Source organism: Camelus dromedarius, chromosome 2, assembly GCF_036321535.1.
Source record: "Camelus dromedarius isolate mCamDro1 chromosome 2, mCamDro1.pat, whole genome shotgun sequence".
Lineage (NCBI taxonomy): Eukaryota > Metazoa > Chordata > Mammalia > Artiodactyla > Camelidae > Camelus > Camelus dromedarius.
This window is the reverse complement of record NC_087437.1, coordinates 39608077-39628482: the sequence shown is the minus strand read 5'-3', so window position 1 is coordinate 39628482 and position 20406 is coordinate 39608077. Positions and strand designations below refer to the sequence as shown.

Below are 20406 nucleotides of genomic sequence, written 5' to 3'. Positions count from 1 at the left end.
TACTTCTTCATGGTGAAACCATGTTGGCTGTCATCGGACAGGCCAGTAAGGCCCAATTCGTGTAAGGGGACTACTTAGACCTACCAGGACCTGTCCTTCCACTCCTGAGAATTAGAATGACCTGGGCGTGTACTCTGGGGTAACATTTTATAGGTATATGTGTGTGTTCTGCATCGTAGGAAGGAACACCTTTTCATTCCAACTGCTGGCCTGCCCTAACATGGTCTACAAGTGGAATAAAGTTCTCAGAAACCCAAGACATTATTAATCTTGTCATTTACACAAGGTGATAAGTCCTTTCATTTTTAAACAGGCCCTTGACAGCTGGTATTTAGTAAGTAGAATAAGAGAAGTCTGCTGTTCGCACTGAAGAGAAAGAAATGTGTCGATAAGAGATTATCTAATTCCTGATGTATATTTTGAAGAAATAGGAATATAGAAGAGCGAGTGCCCCTCAGAGAATACAAGGCCAGAATTGACTTCAGGGCTTCTGCCAGCTCTCTTGTGGTTGAGGAACAGCAGCAAGATTCTACAGTGTTTGCAGTTGGAACAGGCATTGTTCTCGTTTGTGCTTTACCTTATAAACTTTTAACTGCTTCCAGGACCATCATGGCTGAATTGGCACACCCGCGTCCCTCTCCTCAGCTCCACGTCCGTGGTTCTATCAGGCTGCTATGACACTAGAACAGTATTATTATTGCAGGCTTATTATGGGCTCAATTATCGAGTTATTTTCTTTGGCTTTTTACTGGGAAAAAAAACTGTATTCCTGCATCATTCAATTAATGCAATTTGTGCAAAAAAGCAGGGAAGATCAGCGATGTAAAAGCAAAATGTAAGATCTCAGCCTCTTTCTACTTTTTAAAAATGTTTGCGTCAACTGTCAGGTCATTTGTTAATTTGCTCTTCCTTTACAAGTATTTCTGTCCACATTTTCTATGACCTCTTTTGATGTTAAAATTATTATTGGCTTTGGCCATTTTCTTTGCTTTGCTTTTAAGTCAAGTTCCACTTTTATACCAAAGTTATGTTCTGCTGTTTTAAGATGAATGCCAGCTGGCAATACCCAGAGACTGGCTTTGTGAACAGTGCCTAAGCTGACTTTGGGGGGATGTTGTCTGGCTGATAAGTTACTTCCTTCACCCAAAGAAGAAACTGTCTCAGACATAGTTTGCCATTTGATATTTATGTGATAAAACAAATAGCATCCCCCTCAAAAAAAGTTTCCCTCGTATAATAACGCCCCGAACACAACACTGCCATAATACTACACAGGCTAGGAGTTTTTATTAAGATGCACAGACCGCAGAAGTTGGAAAAAGAGGATGATCTGAAGTATTCTGTGCACATTTAAAGCAATTAATGTTTGCATGCATGCAACACTTTTCATTCAGGAAGGTCTCAAAGCATCACACCCACACGAGATTCTAGCTATTTCTGGAAGATAAAAAATAGTCATCAGAATGCATGACAAGCCATCAAGGAGGAAGATGTGTTGGTCAGGAACACAAGAAAATCCTCTAGCCTAGTTAAAAAAACCCCAAGGATGATCTTTAGCTTTCTCATCATATAATGATGGGGCTCTTCCCAAGCATTCGGAAATTGTTCAGAATGATCCATTTTCAGCCACTTTGAGGACAGGTGGCTAATGCATATTTCTTGTAGGGTCTGTAGAGAGCTCCTTGGAGGTTATTGCACAGGGCGGCTTGCAAGGTTTCTAGGCTGGTTACACTGTAGGCTCCAGGTACCATAGTAAGTGGACCTTTATTTATCACTTGCCCTATTTTTTGCAAATCGGAGCCAACAGTCAATTCTCTCTGTTTCATCCAGTAAATTATACTTGGCTTTCTCTTTGTGTTATTAACAAAGAGATTAAAAATGTGGGGTGGGAGAAAACTCCTCCATTAATATTTTTGTTCCAAAAATAGGCAGTGGATACATAGTTTTCACTTTGGAAGCGAATATAAAAAGACAGTATTTGATATTTCACAGTTAATATTTTCTAGTCTTTAGATGTTACCCTAAAGACAAATAGGGGTTACTATGTCTTTGGAGAAGCTAAGGATGGTTTGCTTTGGCAAAGCTCAGCCATGATAGTGCTTGCATTCTGCTGGACACGTACCTTTACATTCTGTCATCAGTCTCTCTGTCTGCTGGAGACACTTTTCCTCATCTCTTACTCATCAGGATCAGAATGTGTAATAGGGTCCTTCTTCCAGAGGCCAAAACTTGACATCACTCTTGCCCTCCTGAATTGGGGTTTCCCCCGTTGCTACGGATAGATCAAGGGTCCAGACGGTGTTTCCTAAAGCCAACACGTGTGCCCACATTGTCTCTGTGGACTTGATGTTACCGCTGCAGCACCAAGACTGACCGATGTGTTAATATCAAACGTTGACTTTGTTCAGATACGCAAACTGTTACCTACCTCTGCTCCCACCCACCCTCCAAACGTTAAAGTTCCATTCAGCTTTTTCTAGTCTTGAGACTGGCAAACCGAATAAAGCTATAGAAAATAAAACATTCGGGCTGAATGTTAGGAGCTGGAAGGGGAAGAAATCAACTGTCAGCCTCAGAGTGAAAAGACAGCAATAGTCTGAAAAAGTTGTCTCGCAGTGCAGATTTTGTAGGGAGTACATTTCTCTATTATTTCAATTATTACAACTTCCTGAAGAGGGTGAAGGTCACTCATAATTCACACTTCTGCCATTTTTAGACATGCCAAATGCAGTCTATTAAGCATAAATAAAACTTCCAGTGCTTGACCAGGAAAAATAAACGGGGATTCGTAACAATGAGGCCTTGTTCATCTTTTTAAAAGTAAATGATCTGTTTTCTTTCTTGTTTTCCCTCTTGTGCACTGAATTTTTCTGCTGTCTCAATAGTACAAGCCTAACACTTTAAATCGATCCAAGCATAGCAAACTAGACAGCAGGTTTGGTCTGACAGATTTTAGATTTTTCTATTTTATAGGATAATAAACAAGAACCCACATTATTACCATCTATAAATACAAATGGTAGCATCATCAATTTGATGGAGGAATAGGTTGAACACAGGCTCTGACAGTATAAGACAGAATTAATCTGAAAATCTTTTATAGCCTGTTAACTTTCCTATCAGAATGCTTATGTGTCCATACTCTCTTTAGTGGCTGTCTTCTCGGACTTAAATAACAAAAGAAAATTAATATTTAATAACATGGGATACATTCCAGCGCTGACTATATATAATGTATAATTATATATAACATATGTTACCTGTAATATGTAATTTATAAAAATTGTAAATACATATAACTTATATGATATAAATTAGAATTAATCATATGTCATTAAATATTAATTTATGTTAATATATAAAATGTGAGATTGCTAATATCTTATGCAGATTTTAAAATTTCCCTAAAACATACACTTTGCCACATTTATACATCACATATAAAATATATAACATATCCAAGCACACATATAGTTATATATAGCATTGTATGAAAATATAACTCAAAAATTTGCTAAAGCAAATCTACATCACCACTGCCTTTTAGCCCTAGCATAGCTTTGCAAATACTAATTGAATGGATATTCTTTTGGCATTTGGAACTGATGTCAAGGTTTGATTAAAATAAATCAGATATAATAATTATCTTTAGAGCAATTCTTATATACATGTATAATTTTATATTTACGCCTTAAATTGTGAATTTCACCAATAGTAGAAGTGAACAGTTCGGAGGATTTCTAGTTTTATTTTCAAAGATCTGAATGACTTAGAATTAAAAAAAAAAATTAAGAAATTTCACTAGTGTGCTATATTTTAGCAAAATTTAAAGATAAAAGAATACAAAAGATCTATTAAAACACTTACTATAAACATTTATTCTTATAAATGAAGTATTCAGAGATCCAGATATAATATCCATATTAAATGGATAGAAATACAGCTTTCTGGAAAAATTAAAAAGAGTCCAGCAAGACATTGGGAAAAATAATTTTTTTACATGATAAAATAAAAAGACCACCTCAACTTCTGAAAGTTTCAAATGTATGGAGAGTTAGGTCATGTTCATAAGATGTTGTGTTTCTGGAATTTGGTGTATTAGTTACCAAATAGAAAACTCTAACAGAGTTAACACAGTTTTAAAATATTTATTGACTTTTTAAAAAATGGAATTCCCATATAATCCTATTTTCTTTATTACAAGGCCCCATTCCTCTAATTTTTCACCTTATATTGGGAGGGATTGAGTTTTTCCCTTCTAATAGAGTGATCTGAGAGAGACAGATAAAAATAATAAATCAACAACCCTTTTGTATTAATTCCAACTTTCTCTAAGTGTTTGAGACTTTTGATCCCCTCTTTATATACTTGAGTTGAATTCATCACAAGATCCCAGATCCAACACATTTTTATTTTGGTTCCAGATAACTTTTTCCATAAAACCCCCTGATGGAAGAGACCTGTTAACTCTTTTATGGAATTTAACAGAGTAACTGATTCCCTTCCATTTCTCTCCAGCACAAAACCAGAGAGGTTATATTAGTAGCGTCTCTGCTTCTGGCACATAACTCAGATGCCATTAATTCACAGGACTGCAATGTTGCCAAAATTTGGAGAATACACTGATTTTAAAGACATTGTGATTGTATTTGTCTAAGAGTGGCCAGTCATACTTAATAGACAACCCTGCAGAAGCTGCATAAATTACTTCTCTCCTCTGTTATATTTTCATTTGCCAAAAGACCTATTTTATCACGTAAAAGCATAGATGTGACCTCTTATTTTCTGAAAGGCTTGATTCCTCCAAGATTACGTTCCATCATCCCCCCCACATAATTGCTTTGAGGCAACAGACTGTCATGTTTTCATTAAAACTACTCCTCTCACTTCTCGAACGCCTGCTGGTGTATTTATTGCTAGAATGTAAACCAGCTTTGTATGTAGACATTGCTGAATTCAAGTTTTCAGATCATACTTTGGGGCCATCATAATTACAGGAGGAAAAAACATAATTTTACTTAAGTCTCTCTAAGATCCGAAGAGATGAGATATAGTGAAGATGGCGAGTGGTAGCAACACCTTGGAAAAAAACCACTGGATTTGTAAGGGTGGTAGATGGGACTTCGAGGCACATTCTTACTCCGATAGGAGGAACCTTGCCCAGAATCTGCCCTCATTACGTCGGGCTCTTGCCAGTTCTTTTCAAACCTCAGTTTCATGAGCACCATAAAAATTCACTTAAAATCGAAAAGAACACCCTGAAGTTAAAACCCACTCTGCTTTGCCTTGCCTTCCGTGGCCTGGAATGTCACCTTTTACCTCCAGTAGATAAAGCCAACATCAACACTCTTCCGTGTCTTTTATTTTTTATGCACTCAATATTCTTCACATGACAATCTGGACACTTAAAGGGAAATTACAGTAGTGATCTATGTCCCGGCGAAGAGAACTGTCTTTCTAATACACAGTTACAACATATCCATCATTTTCTTTTGTTGCTTGGACCGTTCACATTGGATTGAGTAAATCTAAAATGGAATTAAAAGAGACATGATTAATAATGAACTCCAAAGAAACAGTGATATCATAATCCTCTCTTCCAGTGATCTCGCTTGTGTATCTAAGCAGCATTCCCCAACAGAGACAACCGTACTGTTTGACAGTCTTGCGGGATGTTGTCTCTTTAACCTCACTATTTCCGAGAAGCCACCGAAAAGTTCTAATATGTCACAATTCAAATGTCAACATGTTGTTGGAAAGGAAGCTAATAAGTTAAACCTTTGAGAGATGCCAAGAGAAGAGGTGATTCAAACTGTTGAGAGAAGTCCATTGTTTTCTAAGGGGAAATGGAACTCTAGAATGAAACGGGGTACTTATAAGCGTTTAACTGGAAGGGTTAGGAGAAAAAAGCAAACGGACGCTCATTTTTTTTTTTTTAATCTGGTAACTTTTTGAGTAGAACTATGCCTCTCAGCATACTTCCAAAGAAAGGAAAATGTGAAGATTAGGGTTAATAAGATACAAGCTGTAAACTTGCTGGTTTTCATAGAAACAGCACATTACAAGGTGTAATTTTCCTGAGACGGTCTGGATTCTACATATAGATAGAGATAAAGAATCTTAGATTAAATTATAACGTATCAGAGTAACATTTTATGTTTGGCATTATTTTCTATAAACCAACTTGATGTCATTAAATTACTGTTGCCTGAAAAAAAAAGATTTTATTTTGACAGGGAAGAAACTAATCAGAAAATTCTCCTTGAGTTATTTTTTGAATTTAGCACAATTTTATGCTCTGGGCTTTTTAAAGAAAAATAAACAATTGGACTTCAGAGCCACCTACTGGAATGAAGAGGCACGTACTTATGTTTAATGTCCTCTGTTTTTCGAAAGATAAACAAACAGATAAATATAATTAAAGTTATGCATGTTTCTGTTGAGCTTAAAAGACATTAAATTATTCAGCTTTTCTCAATTTCTAAAATCAAGTGGTTCTGAAAAAAAGCTACAGTTAGAGGAATGTCTTCTCAAAATAAATCCTTCCCACCTACTAGGGTGTACCAGTTTGTGTTATGTGATTTTTCTTCCCGTTGGATCAAGACTGAGCAGAATTAAATCCCTAGTTTTGTTGTTGTCGTCGTTGTTGCTTTTGGTGGTATTTGTGCTTGTGTGTGTGTGTGTGTGAGAATGTAACTGCTTGTGTGTGTGTGTGTGTGAGAATGTAACTGATCTCATTTTCCCCAGTTAACTAACTTTATTTTTTTCTTCCATAATCTCTATCTGGTTACAGAATTGTTTTTTTTTAATAGTCTTAGGATAAAATTTAAAACCAAGAATACTTTATGGTAAAATGAATAAGCACCTTAAATGGTTTCATGGTTAAATTCCTATTTTTATTGAGATATAATTGACATATAACATTATATTAGTTTCAGGTGCACAACATAATGACTCAGTGTTTGTATATGTTGCAAACTAGAATTAAATGATTTTATGAATGAAGAAACCCTGAAGCCTGGACAAGTAAATTGGGCAATGACTTACTTAAGGTCACAGAGCTGGTCAGGGAAGAGGTAGGCAGATCTTGGAAATTATAGGTCAGGGTTTTTTCCACATTTACCCCACTGCTTTTTAGTCAGTCATTAATGGATTTATTAAATCCTTCCTCTCATCAGCATTTTGCTGGAAAGTAAGAGGAATAAGCACCACCCCCAAACCTTGGTAAATGAGTCAATTGAAGGCGTAATGCCTGCTTTCGAAGAGTGGGATCAGGAGCTGGGTGATGAAGGCAGGTCCTGGATCTGTGAGTACCACTTCTGATTGGTAAGAGAGGGATTGAGTTTTTAAGAAACAAATGTTCTTTTTTGACTAGGTTCTCTACAGCTCTTGCTGTCATGATCCTTTATGTTGTGTCTCTCCAACCTATGACCTTAGAAGCACCTTGCTGAGAAGGTGCTCCTTTTAAGGACATGTTGCAGGGGGTGATGGTGCCCCTTAGCTGGGCCACTGCTGGAAAACAGAGGACACGTTCAACTCTATGAGTATGTGTGTGGTTCGGCAGAGTCAGGAATTCAGAGCAGGGATAGTGCTTTGTTAAACATTACACAGGGTGGGTGTGACACAGCAAGTCTTGCATTAAGAAAATTTGATTTGTGAAGTGGGAGTTGGAAAAAAAGATTTGTGAATTGGTATGAGAGTCACAGCTTTCCATGTGCCATCAGAGGGCTCATTTTCAATGTATAAAACAGGAAGTCATAGTTCTTTTGATGAAAAGAAAAAGGAGTATTTTTGTTAAGGTGTGGGAAAATGTAGAGTTATCTTAGTGTATATGTTGCCCTTTTAAATACTCACTTCTCTTTCTCTCTTTCCCACCCCACCTGTCTTTTGAAGATATTTTATAGAGTAGTGGCAGACATCGCCCCGGGAGAGGAGCTCCTGCTGTTCATGAAGAGTGAAGACTATCCCCATGAAACTATGGCGCCAGATATCCACGGTCAGTACCGCCCATGCCACCGTCAGCCTCACTTGGAGGCGGTGATGGCGCCTGTAGAAGGGCCCATCACACTTGGTGTTTGTTAGTTTCCCCGGCTACTCAGTGTCAGTTCTAACAAATCCCTTCTCATAGAGGGGCTCTGTTCTTGGTTTGCCATCTGGCTGATACTACAGTGAAGGTAAAGTAAGCAGAGGTCTTCTCTGAAATGGAGGTCAAAGGAATTTTGAATATTTAGACTGAGACATCACCTAGTTACACTTTTTGTCAATGCCTTAGGCTGTGGTGAGAATCCTTTCACTGTGCAAAAGTCATTTCAGGGAGCTTGGTTTGGGGCTTTTATAAATCTAACAGCTGTTCCTCCCATCTAATGTTCTGTTGCTGAGAAAAGTATTTCTACCTGAGTAAAATCCTCGCCAGTGTGACCATATGGAAGGGAATTTGGGGGATGAGAATTGGGAGTCTAGTACAGATGAAGACATTTCACAGCCAGAGGAATTTATATTTGTCAGAGAATCTATTCTACATCAAAGAAGGTGGGATCAAAAAGAATTATAATTACTAGTGATGTATATTCAGGTAGGATTAAAAGGCAATTTTATTCATCTTGAATTATATCACTGGGATGAGAATGTAATACTTTTTTCTTTTTCTTTCCTATTTCTCTCTCTTAATATAATGTGGTTTGATTCAGCATAATCTAGTGGTGTCTTCTGAGTGTTGTATAGTTGGAAAGAGCACTGGGAAGGGTCACCCATCCCCACCTGCCTGAGCGGTGGGGATCGCTCCACTTCCCATCTCTCTGGCATTCTGGACAGGGGAACCTCAGCCTCTGCTTCTGCAGCTCCTGCAAAGGAAGCTGCCGCTATTGGCTGGCTCTTTACTTGAATGTTTTTCCCTTTGGCTGAGCTGCATTCTGCCTCTTTATACATTATACCAGTTGTATTTTGGGGAGCCTTTTGGAAATTATTTTCTTCTTAGAAACTGTGACAAGTAAATGGCTTTAGAAACCCAGAGTTGTCAACAAGCCTGGTGGAGTCTGAGCCTGAATGGGGAGTCTGACCCAGTGGGAAAGGGCTCTTTGACAAGGGGGAGTGCTTAGATGATCATAAAAAACGTAACTTGGGCCTTCCCTGGTACAAGGCATCTTTCATCATTGAATGGTAGCAGTAAAAAGTTTTCAAACAATTATTTTTTTTTAAAGTATAAGTGCTTAGGTTACTATTCTAGAAAACTTAAATAGAGATGACTATTACTGTATTAGGGCTACCATTCATAAATCACATGCCTTTGCAACACTCTTGAACCCATCAGGTGCTTTTCATTTTCAATGTGTCATATCCATATCCTTACATATATCAGATATGTTACATATAATGTTTATATTGTTTAAATGGTGATTTGTATTTCATACTTCTAGGATTTAATGTTTCTTAGGAAAGAGAAAATAAAACATGCTTTGTATACCTACTGTATGATAGATATCGAATGCTCTCCATTTATTAACTCATTTCATCTTTTAGACATAGATCAAACCTGTAAGAAAGGAATTATTTCCGTTTTACAGATAGGGAAACTGAGGCTACATCAGGCTGAGTGAATTGGCCAAGATCAGATGGACAGAAAGTGGTAGAGTCAGCATTCAAATTAAGGTCTTGCTGTCTCTAAAAGCTATGCCTCTCCACGTATTATGTGGCTTGGAGGTTCTGTTTGTGTTCCGACTGCTGGCTGAGATCCTAAATTTAGATCTTAAACGTGTGACTAGTGTCACAGGCTATAGGAAACATTTCCATTACCCAGTTTATGTCGTTGAGAAACTTGTCTTTAAAGCTAAGGTGACTTAAGAATACCTCCCTCTTCTTTAACACTCTAAGTCCAAAGTTGACAAACCCTAGAATCTGAATACTAACTTTTTTACCTTTCTGGCCCCCATATTATTGGTTTTAGTTAAAATAAACCAGTATCATACGTGGATAATAGCCACGACATCCCATTTGACCTCTCTGCTGGGCTTCTCGCGCTGCAGCGGGGCATTCCGACTTTCAGTGGCCCATCTTAGCACGGACCTAAAAAGCCCGTAGTGGCCTGCTAACCTCTCTGACTTCATCGCCCCCAGACGTGCACCCTATAAACCTACCGTACTTCCCCACAGCGTTGCCTTTCACGAGCCCGCCATGTCCTTTCCTGCCTTCATCATTGGTCCATGCTCTTCCTGCTGCTTGAAACAGCCTCCCTCCTCCCACTTCCCCTGGCTGACTCTTATCCATTACCAAGCCTTTTCGGAACCTCTCTCCTGCAAGATAGACAGGTTTGGCACATTCCTCTGGGCTCCCTTGCATGCATCTGTCATAAAACATGTTCCACTCTGTTATTCACTTGTGTATCCCCTTGAGTTTCTTATGTATTCATTCCTTAGCAAAATGCCTAGCATTCGATGGGTGACTGAAATATTCCCTCAAAAACATTCAGTCAGTGAATCACTGGCTGCAGGCCTGTACCGCAGGGGTTGTGGATCACGTTGTCGTCCTCGGTGTCTTTCTGCTTTGTGAGCGTCTTTTGAGACTTCTGTGATTAGTCTGTGTGATCAGAGTGCAGTATGGCCTGACGAGTGGCCCCAAACCCTTTCAGTGGAGAGAACAGAAAGCACACCATCACGGCCTGACACCTGATCGCCTTGCTATCTCTAGTCCCCACCATTATCATTTATTTATTTTACTGATTTAAAGTGCAAATTCATGATACGCTGGCTATTTAACAAAGCCATGCCTATTAGCACTGACCCTGGGGAAACATAAATGAGCCTAGGAGAGTACGAAAAACAGGCTGTGTCCCACTATAAGTAATGATGAATGTTAAAGCGTTTCCAAGTGTACCGATGTTAGCCAGGCTTAAGTGTGGCTCAGACAGGGCTCTGTCCCTTGTACCCTCCAGGTAATGTAGCCGAATGAGAGGGGTACAGATTCAAACAGAGATGGGTTCAAATTCTGACATAACCACTTATCTCTACAAGCCCTGACTCGTTACCAAACTTCTCTGAGCTTCAGTACACTCATCTGAAAGTTGGAATAAATACCCAACATATAATTCTTCACCATCAGGTTTTTAGGAATATCAATAATCCATGTACAGGATTGAGGAAATAGATGATGCTCAGTGAGTGGTCCTTATTACTTTTCATATCTTGTGAATATTAAACCCTGGAAGGGTGTAGTCATGAGGTTTTATCTGATAAGAAGGGTGCAGGGCAGCCGAAGCAAGCACTTATTTATCCTTCTAGGCTTTGTCCTCGTTTCTTTACACGTACTATTTCTAGTCCACGTTAAAATGGAAGTGGTGGAAAGGACAACCAAATTGCCTCTATTATGTCTTCCCTAATTCAGTGAGAACTGCGGTTTGCGGCGGCACTTCCTGGTCGTCTAGCCCTAGTAACACCTGATTACTTTCGCAGAAGAACGGCAGTACCGCTGTGAGGACTGTGACCAGCTCTTTGAGTCCAAGGCTGAGCTAGCGGACCACCAGAAGTTCCCGTGCAGCACCCCTCACTCAGCATTCTCCATGGTGGAAGAGGACTTCCAACAAAAACTCGAAAGTGAAAATGATCTCCGAGAGATACACTCAATCCAGGAGTGTAAGGAATGTGACCAAGTCTTTCCTGATTTGCAAAGGTTAGAAAAAAAAAATATGTTTATTTACTCTGCAGGAAAATGTTGTGCTGAATTTTCAGAATCTATGCTGATGGGAAATTTGGAACAGCAACCAGCTGGGCAAAATGTGTTAGTGACACACTCAGAAATCATTTTCCTCTGGAAATTCTCACCTGTAAAATGCTTGCAGTGATGTTGGAATTAGTTATTTTGATGCCAAATAGAAAATATGTTTACTATTATTTAAGCAGGGTTATTGACAACTGAAAGTTTAACCGTATAGTAAACCATAACTTAGAGGAAGAATTAGGAGTGCTAACTGGGAGTAACAATGAGGCTAATTAATCTAACTACATACCAAACAGTAGATGATACATTTAGATGATATCATTTAGATATCATCTAAATGTATTTAGATGATAGTAAAAACATTTAGAAACATTTAGATGATAGTAAAAGACTATTCTGGTCCTAATGAAAGATAGATGGTCTTCTGATAGATTCGTATAATTGATGGATTTAGTTTCAACTATGTCTCTAAACTGCACACATATAAAAGAAGCATGCTCAGTGAGGAAAATGTTGAATTTTCTAAAAGGGAAAAAATAAACATGACCTAAATGAAATGATTCTTTAATTCTTATTTTTAACAAAAAGAAAATCATATTTCCGTGATGTATTAACTGTTTATAGCCTTTTTAATTTAATTCAAGAACATTTTTATTTTTATTAAAGAAAACAATAACCCTGGAACCTGTGTTTTGAAAACTGTATTGATAATTAGGCTACAAAACGGTCTTTCAGATCAGAGAAGTGTTTAACCAGCTAATAAGTTTTTTTCTTTGTTTGTTTGTTTCTACCTCAGTTTTTTTGCCTTGGTCCGCAAACAATTTTAATAATTGCATTCATTACTTTGCTTTTAAATCTGGAACCTATAATCAGAATTTCAACGGAACATTACTTTATTTAAATGGGCATGGCAGTGTATCAACGAGCCTTTTTCAACGGTGTGAATTACTCACAGTTTGTCTTGGACACTCCACCTATTTCAGTTTACCTTTTTGTTTTCATCCTTAGGGCCTCCTCTTCCTCCTTCTCTGTTTCACTTCTGTTGACTGCCCTGCATCTCTCCTCATGGGAAAGGATTTCACGTGGCAGTCATTCATTTTAATGCACAGATGGCTAAAAGGGCATCAAGTATAACCCCTTCCCCAAGGAGACCAAGTCCAAAGAGTGAATCTCTATAGCCTTGAAAATTCAGGCCTAATTTAGCTATTAGAGAGGACATTTGAGGACTGACAGGGCTTTCCCAGCACCCTTTAAACTCATCTTTACTACTTGATATAAATCCACAGAGAGAATAAATCTGTTATCTGTGTTTTGTAAAACACCAATTTATAGTTAAAAATGTCACAGCACACCTCCTAAATATATTGTGTCCAAATTAAAAACCAAAATGAAACTAATAAATACCAACAGGTAAGAAAAGTGTTTATACTGTAAAGCAAAAGCTCTGATGCCAGAGGGTGAGTCTATTTTCTTCTATTTTGTTATCAAAGATAAAGGACAGCACTGTAAAGTAAACATCGACAGACTAAACCCTCGAACGTTGTATACGGCAGCACTTCCTAGGGGGAGAAAGCGTCTCACTCTGACTAGGTGTAAGATTAAGCCTGTGTCCTCTCTACTGAATGCCAAACCAACTGTCAGTTTAGTTCTTTTGGTCAAACATTCAGTAGGAAATAAGGATGCCTAATTACCTGGCGCTGGATAAACCCTCAGAGCTCTCTTTTTGGAAGCATGGCCAGAGGGATAGAGCAGGTCACCATTCACCATATTGTCAATCATCTAAGTGATATTTTGGGTTATCTAATTTAGCCAGTGTAGAACCTACATGCCCTGAGTATTTTCTACTTTATTGAACCCAATATTGTTGCTTTATATGTGAAACAAATGAGAAATCTATTCTAGACATAATAGGTTATTCTATTCTGTATCTTTTTGTGTAAAATATTGAGAAAGGAATACCACCCTCCAAAAAGCAGGTGTGGGGGGAACAAGAAACAAAGGTTGATATGCAGAAGATGGAAAGAACCCAGAAGGCTAAGCAAAGCTTTATAAATTGGGATAAAATTCTATGAAAAGTGAAGTTTCATGAATGACCGACTGGCCACTTCTATGTTTATGAAAGGAATGTACATTTGCTTTTGTGAGAACCACTTGCCTTTGTATTTTCTATCACTGATTAGCTGATAGCTGATCATTCTATGGCGCAACACGGGGTTTACGCTAGATTAGAAGAAGCAAAGCAAAGAAAATTCCCTTGCTTTGCTCTCTTTATTTTCCTCTTTTGTGTCACGTCCTATGCTCTTAAATCAATATCATACCCTTGGAGTTAGAAGACAAGAATAAGACTCAGTGTAGAGGACAATCTTTTATCACTAGGTTTCAGAGTTTATGACTTGAGATACACATTGGAATATAATATATATCACAAAATGGCATGTCGTGATGGTTTGCTGGAGACCACGGTGAGAACAGCCGTCCGTACAAGGATTTGGGAAGATGTCCTGGACTCAGTTCAGTGTTACTGCTGTTGTTGCTCTCTCTCTCCTAGCTCTCTTACTAACATTTCAACTTGTGGAACAAACAGAGGATTACATATTGTAGATAAAGATAGGGCAGTTCTCGTGACTCCACACACCTGTGCTCTCCTGGTACCTTTTGTTCGCAGCGAAATCGCCCTTGGTGCTCAAACAGAACAGCGTTACCAAGCTGACTGACTCATAGGGCAGGGAGAATGCGTTCATGTGCCAATATGAACAGGACTGGAAGGAGGAAGCTGGTGAAGAGAAAAAGAAATATGGAAAGGTGTTTCTGATGTATCAAGATGTGAGGAAGGGCATTGCATTTTTTCACACACATTGGCCACACACACAGCGTATACAAGCACTGAGTAGTATCGTCTAGGTGCACAGAGGTCTTACCTGATTCTTAAATTTAGAGTGTTTATCTCACAGGAAAATGGAACACGAGAAAGAAAGGGTGCTCGCATGCCTGGTAGTGTTTCTTAATGCCTTTTTGTTAAGGAAGTTTTCATATATACACAAAACTAGAGAGGATGGTTTGATAACCACCCCGCCATATACTCAGGTTTAATAATTATCACACAAGGCCAGTCTTGTTTCAGCTCTACTCGTTTTGGATTATTTGAAACAAATCCTGGACATTATGTCATTTTATTCATAAATAGTTCAGTGTGTATCTGTAGAAAGTGAGGACTATAAAACATAACCTCACTTTAAAAATAATGGTTCCTTACTATTACCACATTTCAGTCAGTGGTCAAATTCCCCCAGTTATTTTATTATTTTTACAGGGTTTTTTTTGTTTGTTTGAATTCAGATCAGAATAAGGCCCATTGCTGCGATTGGTTGACATGTATCTTATATTTCTTAATTTATAGGTTGCCTCAGTCAAAGTCAGTAAACCTCCCTCCGTCTCTCTCATTACAGTTTATGTATAGAAGAAACCGAGTGGTCCTTCCTGTAGCATTTCCTCCAGTCTGTATTCTGCTGATGATGTCCCCTTGGTATTTTTAACATCCCTCTCCATCCTCCGTATTTCCTGTATACTCGTAGTTACATCCCAGGCCTTGAGCAGATTTAGGCTCAGTGTTTTGGGAGGAATACCTCATTGATGGTGTCATCTGTTTCCATCAGGAGGCATGTGATGGATTGCCTAGATTCATTCATTCTTTAGGGGTTCCAAGATGAATGTAGTCTAATTCCATCACTCTTTCATTATTTATTACCTGGATTAATTTTATGCAGAGGAACTTCCCCTCATTGTTTGTTTGCTCACCCTGAAGCAGAGTTCGTACAGGGAAGGCAGGATATGTGCATGAGTTTTTCCCTTTATCTACTGGTTTTCAGAGTGATGGTTTGGCGTCTCAGTGTCTTCCAGGGGTAACTGGTGAGCCCCCTTCATGTGGTTTTTAGTATCACTATTGTTAAGAGATGAGATTAATTACTCTTACTGGTGCTTAAATTTTCCCATCTTTGGTCGGTGGGTGTCTCTTCAGGTTGGCACTCCCATTCTTTTGACATGATCTATAACTTTCTTGCTTTTTTGGCATATCAAGATGTTCAAGACCCATCTTGTGTATTTCGTGCTTCAAATTTGAAACAGACTATTTTTCTAAGGAGTTCTGGTTACTTTATTGGGGAGTAGTATCCTAGCATGGGATGTGTGTTTATTTAACCAAAATGTTGCAAACATCTTCTGAATATCACAGTAATCCATTATCTATATCTGCTTTTCATTATACTCATACAGAGTTCATATTCAAATTGTTTAGAAAGGAGAGAGAAACATGTGATAAGGTAAAGTAGTCTAAGCTTTAAAACATTGAGAAACTATGCTCGTGAAAAACTTCTAACCATGTTTTTCTTTTGAGGGGCTTTACTAGTGCACCACTTATTATACACTTTTTTTCCTTCCCTAATTTATAGGTTGTGTGTGTATATATATATATATATATGTGTGTGTGTGTGTGTGTGTGTATTTCTATATGTTACATATACCTTCCTATATAATGTTTATATCTACATCTGTATCTAGACACATATATATCCATTCCTGGGTCCATCTGTCGGACCGTCCATGATATTGGTTATAGGAGGAGGTTACTTGTTGAATACTTAGCTTACAGCTCACTTTCCCATATGGTGATATGGGTAGGAATAAAAGTCCTTTTTGAATGTAGGGGTTAAATACATTAGATAGAATACTTTCCTGCATGTTCTGAAGCATTTTTTTTTAACGTTTTCTGTTTGAGTGTCTGTGTTTGAATTAAGTGGCTCTCAGCAATACGTGTTGCAGTTAGAACTGTGTAGTGAAGCCAGAACTGGACAAATGGCTAGTTGTTTATCATGCCCCTAAATTGGCAACTACTCCCTGCTAGCTGAATCAGATTTATTTTCCAACAACAGGGGTACTTCTCTGGATTGCTGAGAAACACCGTCTAGGGAACATAAAATGTGCTTTTGTCTGTTGCAAGCCTGTTTCCTCTCTTTCCTCCTCGCCTCAACTCCTTTCCCTTCTCATTTCTTTAATTGCCAGTTGGATTAGTGATAAAATGACGTTCTGTTTATGAATGTGTTCTTAGTCACCATGTCTTATTAAATCAATTGTTCTCTTAACAGCCTGGAGAAACACATGTTGTCACATACGGAAGAGAGGGAGTACAAGTGCGATCAGTGTCCCAAGGCATTTAACTGGAAGTCCAATTTAATTCGCCACCAGATGTCACATGACAGTGGAAAGCACTATGAATGTGAAAACTGTGCCAAGGTACAGTGAATTTGTGGACTACTTGGCCTCTCTCTGTCATCCCGCTCTCTCTTAATCCATCATTTGCTACGATATATAAAAACAAGCCTTGAGAGGGGAAACTATAAATATCTTGAGAAAAGTAGACTGAGTGTTGTATGCTAAAAGGCATTAGTACAGTGTATAAAAACACTTAGTGGGTATCCTTTTATTTTTGTAAGGGAGGAAGTGAGGCTTAATGGTGAGTTCCAGAACTAGGTGTCAGACATCCTTGGTAAATTCTTGGTTCCGCTACTGGCTTTCCAGCATGGGGTTGTTTTATAGCCTTATGGAGAATGAAAATTTTACCCAGTGCACATTACTGATTTCTTTTAATAGCAATTTGTGAGGAAGTCACATAAAGTTTCTGAATGCCTATTCAGAAAGAAGAATGGGAGACTCCTACATTTGCAGATTTTTCCACCCAAGTCCCCACCATAAATTATGACTTGGTTCTAATTAAAAGTGCAGCGCTTTAGTGGCCAGGGCTGAGCAACTTCAGGGTGAAATGAAGGCGCTCCACCTTGACCGTCCCTCTGGACTTCGGGAACAGCAATTCACATCATTGGATTTTTGTGTTTCTCAATTAACTAAAAGATGTCCTGGTGTCATGAAGATTGATTTCTATTTCTAAAAACTTTTCCCAGCATTTGACCGTCTTTTCTCCTGCCAGTAGAAACTGTGACGTTCAAAATTGTCTTGAGATGTGTTGCTCCCTGATGTGTGGGTAGCTTTTTCTTTTTGTTTGTTTGTTTTTTCAGTACGATGTCCAAAGGAATGATTTTAGCTTAATGGTAACTTGATGAAACATAGTGTTAGAATTTAACCCGTAGGGGAACTCACTGAATAGTTTTGGGATACTTTAGTCAAAATCCCCCCAATTTTGGACATAGTGTATCTTTGTTTAAAGGATGGAAATTGCGCACCATTTTAATAATATCAGGGCCAATATTTTATTATTCAACACCATTCACTCTGAATAGGGCCAAAAAGGCCTTGCCTATGGTCTACTAATGTCAATAAGTATTTTGTTCAGCTGATACCCATGGATCCTTTGTGCAAAGGATACAGAGCTGAGTCACTGACAGTCCTGACCGTAGAGAGGCTCACACTTTGGAAATAAGAATGTCATTTGGTCTTTGGGGAAAACAAATAAAAATAAAACAAATACACACAGTTCCTTCCTGAGTCGTTCCGGTCTTCTTGCTTGCGTCCCTGAATCAAGTTTCGTGATTAATCAGTACTCATTTCCTAGCAGGTTTTCACGGACCCTAGCAACCTGCAGCGGCACATCCGCTCTCAGCACGTTGGTGCCCGGGCCCACGCGTGCCCGGAGTGTGGCAAAACGTTTGCCACTTCGTCGGGCCTCAAACAACACAAGCACATCCACAGCAGTGTGAAGCCCTTTATCTGTAAGTTTTTACCACTCCAGCCCTCCTCCCTGCATCTGTCTCTCGTCCAAAAGGCACTGTGATCAGGAGAGCGGCCGCGCACAGCCGTGGCGGGGGGTGCTTTGCACAAGCTGTTTATGGTCTCATCCAGTCGGGCTATTTTCTATTCCAAGACAATCTTTTATAACCAGATCCCTGGTATTTTGTCTGTGATCCCAGGGTGGGGGGTGTGTTTTCTTTGAGATGAAATCAATAACAGGGAGAGAAACTAGACGTCGTTAAACAATGTAAAGGAAGCCTCCCCAGGTTGTGGGATTTCGTAGAGACAACCAGATTTGTCTCCCACTGAAAAACGTGTGTGGCTCTGTAACACAGCAAATAGCAGATGCCGCTAAACAAGATGATGTGACAAAAACCTGTTCTGGCTCAGAAAGAGCTAGAAAAGCCCCACCTGGTATGTAGGCTTAGGACTGCGTGTATGTGTGTGAGTGTGTGGTGGGGTGGGCGGAAATGCCCTTTAATCTGCCCTTTGTTGCTGATCACAGGTTGTGGTTCGGTAGTTCTCAGTTACTTGAAAAGCAGAACATTTTCACTTTGATGCTGGACGTGCTGCTTCTCTAAGCCACTGCACAAAAGCAAATTTACAGGCAGTGTGTTTTCAGGGGACAGCCAACCTGACCACCTACTTAGAACATCCCTGTGCAGAGCACTTGAGTGACACACTTCGAATAAAGTACGACGCAGCCCTCATTCACTTCTTCCTCTGTCCACCCACCCCTGTTCTCTGTATTGTGCTGAAAAATTTCATATGGAAAATCAGTTGGTCTCAGTCCATCAGGGCAATGACTCCGGACTTCTTTTGATCCAGTGCTCGGCTGGGCTTATAAACACAGTGACTCACTGAGTTGTGTTACAAACTTCAAGACAGGTTTTGGATCCAGATAAGCGTAGACCGGGATGAAGCATACTTAGTAGCTGGCAGAACTTCTCACTTGGGAACCCTTGCAAAACAGTTTTTCTGACAAATACTTGATGGTTTGTAGTAGGCACAGGAGACACTACTACAGGACCTGATGGAAAAAAACTAATTTTCAGTGCCAGCGTGGAAATGCCAGAGACTAACCGTCCTCCTTTTTGCCTTGACACAATCCTCTTTTATGCTTCCAAGCACCGAGGGAGCTTTTCTTTCCCTTTCCATTATGAGTCCATTTTGCTCATAGGTTCTTCTGTTCCCCGGGTGGAGTGAAGAGGACTAGCAGATAAACAAAAGGGTGCTTTAGTCTCCCATGAGGAAACTCTGTGGAAAGTCATGGGAAATGAAGTATACAATGGAAATTTTAGACTTCTTGTCTCCTAAAGATATTCCTGACTCCAGGTCGTAATGCGCTAAAAATGTGCTTGAAGTGCTACAGGCACACATAATTCATTTATTTCTGACTTTGCAGAAATAAATTGTGATCAATTTATTATATGTTTTGGTGAAAAAACGGGAGGAACAGACCACAGTGAATGATGATCACCCACTTCATGCTTTCTCTATTATTTAAAATAAATGTCAGAAAATACGGATTCCTACCATCTAAGATTCTGGGATCTGGAATTTTAATTGGGTTGAAATCAACTGCTTCGCTTTAAAGCCCTATGGGGTGTCCCTTTCCAATCGGATTGTGCAAACTGTTTCCCATGAATGCATTTTCAGTAATTATTGGTAAATTTAAATAGCAGATGGCAGTCTTCAAATACAAAATCTGACAGAGAGCTGTGGGGTAATTATGAATAATAGCCGTGTAATTTCAGAACAAAAGAGGAGTTGGTGTGGAGGCTTTGGAGTGGAGGAGGTTCACCTAGAGTTGATATCTGTTTCTCACCAGAAGGCCACACACCACGATTTACCCCCACTGGTGTGTTTATGACAACTGTCTCTTATTACAGTGTACCGCCAAGCTTGCGCCCAGAGTCACCAGTACTAAGGTAATTACTCACTGCCTTTACAGAAACCTCCAGC

The 20406-nt window shown here is 39.1% G+C and overlaps 1 protein-coding gene across 10 annotated transcripts in view; it reads left to right on the top strand.

The window, feature by feature from the left end:
- MECOM (MDS1 and EVI1 complex locus) overlaps positions 1-20406 on the top strand; it is a 528509-nt gene that overhangs the window by 474174 nt on the left and 33929 nt on the right. For 7 of the 10 annotated variants that reach the window (XM_031450805.2, XM_010976320.3, XM_031450860.2 and 4 more), the window contains 4 exons: positions 7894-7996; positions 11442-11658; positions 16845-16992; positions 18266-18422. In XM_031450805.2, coding sequence (XP_031306665.2) covers positions 7894-7996; positions 11442-11658; positions 16845-16992; positions 18266-18422 — 625 coding nt within the window. The remainder of the gene's footprint in view (positions 1-7893; positions 7997-11441; positions 11659-16844; positions 16993-18265; positions 18423-20406) is intronic. The other 3 variants (XM_010976323.3, XM_010976321.3, XM_010976325.3) reach the window with 1 other exon arrangement.